Genomic DNA, 7,521 nt, shown 5'->3' on the forward strand with positions numbered 1-7,521 from the left:
CAGGCAGTCAGGCCGCCCGCACTTTCCTGTTTCCCGCGCGCTGCAGCTCTCCCTGCGCCTCCCCGCCACGCCCGGTGCTAGGCACCCCGACCCGGGTCAGGTCTGCACCTCTCCCTCTGTCTGACTCTGCTCTTGCGCGAGGGGCGTGGAAGGGTGATGGGCGAAGTCCTGGGGCAGTTCTGGGGAGGGTCCTTCTAACTTCCCTCCCATCATCAGCCCTTCAACCCCAGCTTCACCCTCACCGTCCACCCCTCCTGGCAGGGTGTTGGGGACACTCTCCCAGTCTGGTGGCGTTCCCGGTAGCTTCATAATGCCCCCGAGGCTTCAACTTACCACCTTCCTCCCTTCCCCCCTCAAGACTTGCCTTCATCCAGCCTCCTTTTTAAAAAAGGACCCCACTGGGTCTCAGGGGTCCAAGATTGACTGACAACGAGTTCCACCTGGGAAGAAAGGGGGGATCCACGCTACCAGGGAACAGTGCCTGGCTTACCCTAAAGCATGCAGGTCTCATAGTGGACGCTCTATGGGTGGAGGGAGCTTAACTCCCCTTAAGGGCTCTCCTTGTTCTCTTCCCATTCGCCTCAGGGACAGCCTGGCCCAGAACCTCACCCCTCGGTCCAGGAGTGTACGGGGGTCCGGGAGCCTCCAGCTCCTGTCAGGTGCGGCGAGCTGAGACCTCAGTCTCCCGCCGCCCTGCGAGGACCACGCCGCGACGTAGTCGACCGAGGGCAGCGCGGAGCGCAGCGGCAGCCCGCGCCTCCGCACTCTGCTGACCGTGCACAGGCTGCCCTTGAGGCGAGAAGAGCGGCTCGGGCGCGGGAGGGACGGACTGGGAGGGCTCCCCTGAGGAGTGGGGGAAAGAGGCTCCAGCAGGCCTCTCGGAAAACCCTCCTTGAGAGGGGACAAGGGGGGGGCCTTCCGTTGGAACGCGCAAGGGCTCGGGGACCCGGCTTGAGCGGCTTTTGCATCGCAGTTTTTTTTTTTTTTTTGGTCGCCCGTTTATGAGGGTTGGCTCAGGGAGGGCACATGGCGATTAGAGGGGGACTTCGCCCGACAGGTCACCCCCTGACGCCGCTATTACACCTCACCGTGCGCACCGCTCCCTTGCCCTGGTGGCTAGACTCGGGACTGGTTCCGGGAGGCGGCAGAGGCTAGGACGGGGGCGGGCCGAGCCGAGTTAGGGGCGGAGCCTGGCAGTAGGGGCGGGGGCTCCCATGCTCCCAGGCGGGGCCTCCGCTAAAGGCGCGGAGCACCCGGCGCCGAGAGCGCGGAGCAGAGCAGCGCCCACTGGAGTGAAGTCGGAGACGAGGATCGCGCCGTCCCAGCCCGCCCGCCAGCGTCCACGCCGCTCCCGCACCCTTACCCCTGCCGGCCCTTGCCAGGCGCGACCGGCGGCCATGCAGCCCTAGGGCTGAGGCGGCCCCATGGCGAAGCCGGCGTCCCCGCGGTCCGGGCAACGACGGCGCATGGAGAACTTCCGTAAGGTGCGCTCCGAGGAGGCGCCGGTGGGGGGTGGGGCCGAGGGGGGCGGCCCGGGCTCCAGCCCCTTCGCGGACCTTGCGCCGGGCGCTGTGCACATGCGGGTCAAAGAGGGCAGCAAGATCCGGAACCTGCTGGCTTTCGCCACCGCCAGCATGGCGCAGCCAGCCACGCGCGCCATCGTCTTCAGCGGCTGCGGTCGGGCCACCACCAAGACCGTCACGTGCGCGGAGATCCTCAAGCGCCGCCTGGCGGGCCTCCATCAGGTCACGCGGCTGCGCTACCGGAGCGTGCGCGAGGTGTGGCAGAGCCTCCCGCAGGGGCCCACACCGGGTCAGAAGCCTGGCGAGCCGGCCGCCAGTCTCAGTGTACTTAAGAACGTGCCCAGCCTCGCGATTCTACTTTCCAAGGATGCACTGGATCCCTGCCAACCCGGGTACCAGCCCCCGAACTCCCATCCCGGACCCTCGTCCCAGCCAACTGCACCGACGTCCAAGAGGAGCCTAGGGGAACCCGCGGCTGGAGAAGGCTCCGCTAAGCGGTTACAGCCTGAGCCAAGCGCTGCGGAAGAGGACCGGACGGCCTGAGACCTCGTGGGTCTGGGCCACCTAGACGCGCTGGATCTCACCCCCAGCGCCTCAACCTTGACAAGACGCATCTCCAGCCTTTCACGCCTCGGTGCTCGGGACATAGCTCCTCAGACGGTCAGCATGGACCCCAAGGCAACAAGAGAGGGACCCCAGGGAAGCTTCGTTCCACCACTTGTGTTGTCTGAAGACGCAGAACTCCACCTTCAGCTTTTTTGAGCCATACTGGAACCTTCTTCAGGGAGGGAGTGGTGGGCAGTGGGATTCTTGAGCCTTGCTCAGGACCCGCAAGGGTTAAAGGCATCCCGTGCCCACCTGAGTACTTAACCGGAGGAGAGCCCTTGGAATCACCTCCACCATTGGCGGATGAGGGCAAGGGGTGAGAAATGGACTGCTTGAAGGCAAAGGAGTCTTGAGTTGGGGGGCGGGGTTCTGTTCGGCCCCTCATCCTGGGAGACCGCTTCCTTTCTGGTTTTCCTTACCCTGATGTTAAGGAGCATCCTGAGATCGAGGTGCAGGGGCACCAACATGGGCTCTAGCTTTTTTAACAATACACCTTCCCCCCTGGCCCAGAAGGAGAGACCCCGGACAGAACTCTCTTTGCCTTCTCCCAAGTCTCAGAGCTGGAGTCCTGCTTCCAATAAAACAAACACAAAAATGACTGTGGCCCCAGGTTTCTTCCTTAGCACTTAACCTCTGTGGAAACTGCTTTGGGCTGCCCCCTTGTGACTCAGTCCTCTCCAGCCTGGAGTCCTTGGCCTTTGGAGTCTTCAGGGTCAAGCACAGAGACGGGACAGCTTCAAAATGGAACCAGAGGCGCATTGCCCAGTCGCTGGCTTCTCCCTCTCCTAGCCTTCCCTGTCTGGCTTTAGCCTCAGGGTCTTGTGGCCAGAAGGGGGCCTTTGTCCGCTGGTGCATTACTACTGAGGGAAAGGGAGGAGCACATTGCTTTTCTGGAAAGGAAAGAAGACAAGCAACAATGAACTCTCCTAGGGGTCACTGCCAAGGGAGGCACACCCAGCTGGGCTCCCTAAACCTGCAGCCTCCTGCCAATTGACAGCCGCATCCAGAAAGCTGGCACAAAACCCCTCATCACCATCCGTAGGATCTCCCCTTCACTGCTCTCTCTCTCAGAAAGGACAGCACACCCTTGGGAGAGGGGGAGGAGAGAGACTGAGCACAAATCCACTGCTGGAAATTACTATTCAGCAGAGAAGCTGGAACTTGGGCTGTGAATCACTGCAGGCTCCCTGATAAGCTGCTGCCTCCAGCCCTGCACAGCTGTCTGTTGAGAGATAACAGCCTCATAAGCCTCTCTGTCCAACTCCAAGTCAGCTGGGGCTGGGGGTGGGGAGAGGAGTGCTGTGTGCTGGAAGGACTCTAGCGGGTAAAGGGGGGGGTGGCACCTAGCCCCAGGATCTCAGAAACACACCCTACCACGTGCGACTCAACAGCACCTCTGGAAAGGAGATGGGGAAGAATGTAAGTCACTTTGCTGGCAGAACCCTGAAATAAATCCTTACAGCGACAAGAGGTGAGTTTCGGCAGCTGACAGACAGGAGGGGCTCTTTAGGGAGTTCTCTACCCATAGGGGAGCTTTGACTCAGTGAGCCCTGTCATCCAGACACTGTTTGCCCTCCCCAATTTCTTGTTCTTGGTGAGTCCCTGCAAAGGGCCAAGGGGTTTATGTGTGCTTGTCCGACTCACAGGGGTGATCCAAGAAGGTTGGAAAAAATGTACTATCCTGACAGCTAAGGTGCCCTGGGCTGGTCCTGGGCTTGTGCATCTGCGGTAATGATAAAACTCGGAAGAGGTCCTGCATGGTAGACGCTTATAGAAGACTGGTCTTGGTCCTGGAAAAGGGCCAACTTTCCAAAACAAGGATCTCAAGTCCTGATTGCCCGGTCACCAGGACACCAGGACAGTGCAAGCAGAGGCTTGTCAGGGAGTGGGGGCTGCAGAGGCTTTCTTTTCTTGATGGTGGGGATCAGATTAAGTCCCTTTTCCTGCCTAGAAATTCATCCTGCAGTATGGGGAGGAGAGGAGCTTGTTTCCCCACCTTCAGAGCATTAACCTGCCTTAATGGTGGGCTGAGTTTCCGCCTCCCATGCCAGAAGGCAGGTTATGAAACACTTTAATTTCTGCACCCTCGTGCCACCCCAGCAGGTTCAGTTCCTAGGCTTTTGATAGGTGCTCGTGGTGCCAGTGGAGCCCAGCACCCATGAGCACCCTACCCCTGCCTTACTGATCCTCTGGCCCTGCTGACCCAGAAACAGGTTCCAAAGGAAGGTGACCGATATCCCTATACACCCCTAACCCCAAGTCTGAGGTGGGAGCCTGAGAAGTGCTGGAATAAGGGGGAGTTGGCTACAGGCGCACCTCAGAGATGGCTTACTGACTACGGCCAGAATGGGAGGGAGTGGAAGTTGCTCTGTGAGATCCCATCTTTCCAATAGTGACCTCTATCCAGGAGGAGCTTTCTGGGCCCTGTCTTGGGGCACTTTCAGGCTAGGGGTGGCAGTGAAGGCTCACACCCATGAAATTGTCAGGTCCCACAATCAAAATCCATTTGGGAATGTAAATGTATATATAATCCAAGGCCGGAGCTCATGGTCGGATGGGCACTGGATCTCCAGCAGGGCCTTAAGGGACTTCGTTGTTGTGCTGGATCCTAGTCTAGGCACATGGTGGGGCTGGGCGGCAGGGGTGGAGCAGGGCAGGGGATCACAGTATAATCACGTTGTTCCTGTTCAAGGATGTACCAGTTAGTGGAAAGAAAGTAAGTTACAGGGGCGCCTGGGTGGCACAGCGGTTAAGCGTCTGCCTTCAGCTCAGGGTGTGATCCCGGCGTTATGGGATCGAGCCCCACGTCAGGCTCCTCAGCTATGAGCCTGCTTCTTCCTCTCCTACTCCCCCTTTGTGTTCCCTCTCTCGCTGGCTGTCTCTATCTCTGTCTAATAAATAAATAAAAAATCTTTAAAAAAAAAAAAGAAAGTAAGTTACAACACAATGCAGTGATAGTGGGAGAAGGTAGCTCTGAGAAGGGGCGCTTAATGCACCCGGGGTTGCTGATGGAGGTGGTCTCCCGAGGATCAGAAGGAGGTAGCCAGCAGAACAGGACTGGACAGGCAGTTCCAGGCAGAGCACAGAGAGGTGATGCTATATCTGGTGTTGCAGCAGCTACAAGTATCTGAAGGATACCTGGCAAAAGGCAGGTGGGGCTGGGGTACCAGGTCGGAGCCAGGTCACTGGGAGGCTCCCTGAAGTAAGTGGGAGGCCAATGGGAGCCAGGGAGTGCCCCAGTCTGATTGGCATTTGGGAAGGATCCCTCTTACACCTGTGTAGGTGGGCGGTGGATTGGAAGGGGACTGACTGGATCCCTGAGGACACAAGAAGGTAAGAGTTGGGGTTACAGGATTTCTTTCCCTTCAGTGCCCATGGTTCTTGGTCACATCGCTTCAAAGAATGAAGAGGTAGATCAGGCAGAGTGGTGGGCAGCAAAGCAGGTTTATTGAGAGAGAGTACAAAGCTCCCAAGGAGGAAGGGCACCCGAGAGTGTTGCCACCAGAGTTTCTAAGTCTAGGGGTTTTCATGGGCTCGTTAGCAGGCTGTTTTCATCTGATTAACCCTCCCTGCACCTGTCATCCAATCAGGTTTTTGTCATCTACCTATCACATGGGAAAGGGTGGAGGGCTCCTTCCAGGGTGGTGTAAGATCTTTTCAAGGGTGGTTTCCTCTTAGGGTGGGGGCCCCTTGTCCCTGCCTGCCTGCCTTCCAACTATCCTTCATCCATGGGACTATGGGACCGTGGTACTAGGGAGGGAGATGGAGACAGATTTGAGAGCTACCCAGGCTAGGTAGGATTTCACTGCCATTATAGCCAGATCAGAGTGGGGCTTCTCCTTGTGGCATTAACCCTACCTGGCCAGGGCTTGGCCTGCTTTCTTGGCATCCCAGGGGACATGCTATGTAAGGGCCAAACAGTAAAGCCTTTGGAGGGGAGGAGGTCCACAGCCAATTGGTAAAAGTTTTAGGAGCTGTTGTTCGTTGGCCATGAATTGGCCAGGGCATGTTCACTGCACAGTAGGAGAAAAACCTGGGTAAGACTGTCTCCCTCCCTTATCCCTTAACAGGAACCTCTCCACCTCTCCATCTCCCAGCCTCTACCCCATTAATCCTGCACTTTGGGCTGTTGCTGTGCACACATTGCTAGGGATGCTCTAGTCCCCTCTATTTCACTGAGATGTTGCAATACCTCTAGGTCTCCCAAGAGGAGGGCAATTGATAAAAGCAAGGGAGGGAGGGAGGGAGGGGAAGGGAGGAATGGAAGAAAGAACAGAGAAAATACAACCACAGGAGGGTCTCCTTGGTGACACCACGTTTCTTCTTAGAGCACAAATCTTAGTTTGTAATTGTGCCCTCATTAGTGTGATCCTGTGGTTGTCAGTCACCCCAAAAACCAGAAGCCATGATTGGATCCTGCCTGCCTTGCTCCCCACTCAGCTCTTGGCACATAGGAATCCCACAGAGCTGTTGACTGAATGAATGAAGTCTGGTTGAGCCAGATTTATGAACTATTCTGATGCCACATCAAAGTCCTTAACTGTCAGGGACAGTTCCCCTGTGCCCACCAAGCTTCTCTTCCCATCTGGGCCCTTAGGTTCTACCTGCTTTTAGAAACGAAGCATCACCATAGTGATACGGACTTGTATGTCCCGCATGAGGATTCTGGTTTTGTGTGACACCTGCTGATTATCATAGATATTGTGGGTTGAAGTGTGTCCCCCCAAAAGATACGTTGAAGCCCTAACTCTGGTGCCTGTGAATGTGACCTTATTTTGAAACAGGGTCTTTGCAGATGTAATTAATATGTAAGAAGAGGTCATACTGAAGTAGGGTGGGTCCGTAACCTAGTGTGACTGGTGTCCTTATAAAAAGAGAAGAGTCAGACACGCAGAGAGAAGAACAACCCAAGAAGATGGAGACAGGGATTGCAGTTAACGCAGCTGCAAACCAAGGAATGCCAAGGATTGCCAGCAGACAACAGAAGCTAAGAAAAATGCATGAAACAGATTCTTCCCGAGATCCTTCAGAGATGGCATGGTCCTGCCGACATCCTGATTCTGGATTTCGAACTTCCAGACCTGTGAGAAAATAAATTTCTGTTGTTTTAAGTCACCCAGCCTGTGGCATTTTGTTATCACAGCCTTAGGAATTAAATACAATACATATTCTCAGCACATTCAGTGGAAATAGAGAAGAGGAATGTAGGGTGTTTGCCAAAGTCCTTGTTATCAGATTTCCAGTTCTACATGAAAGAGACTCTCTGCTCTGCAGTCCTGTGCTATCAAATTTAATGCCTGGTGTCATATTGAACGTACAGGCTTTGGAGAAAAGCTGTGATTTGGGGCAAGTTCATTCTTCTCTGAGCCTCAGCTTTCTCATCTGCAAAATG

The 7,521-nt window shown here is 56.0% G+C and overlaps 1 protein-coding gene across 1 annotated transcript; it reads left to right on the top strand.

Annotated features, from left to right (window-relative positions):
- The first annotated feature begins 1,165 nt into the window (after nt 1–1,165).
- RPP25 (ribonuclease P and MRP subunit p25) lies at nt 1,166–7,244 on the top strand. Its single transcript, XM_019803487.2, has 2 exons — nt 1,166–3,600; nt 6,914–7,244. The coding sequence occupies exon 1, from the start codon at nt 1,425–1,427 to the stop codon at nt 2,064–2,066; it is 642 nt and encodes a 213-aa protein (XP_019659046.2). The 5' UTR covers nt 1,166–1,424; the 3' UTR covers nt 2,067–3,600; nt 6,914–7,244.
- The last annotated feature ends 277 nt before the right edge of the window (nt 7,245–7,521 follow it).

This window comes from Ailuropoda melanoleuca, chromosome 9, assembly GCF_002007445.2.
Source record: "Ailuropoda melanoleuca isolate Jingjing chromosome 9, ASM200744v2, whole genome shotgun sequence".
Classification (NCBI taxonomy): Eukaryota; Metazoa; Chordata; class Mammalia; order Carnivora; family Ursidae; genus Ailuropoda; species Ailuropoda melanoleuca.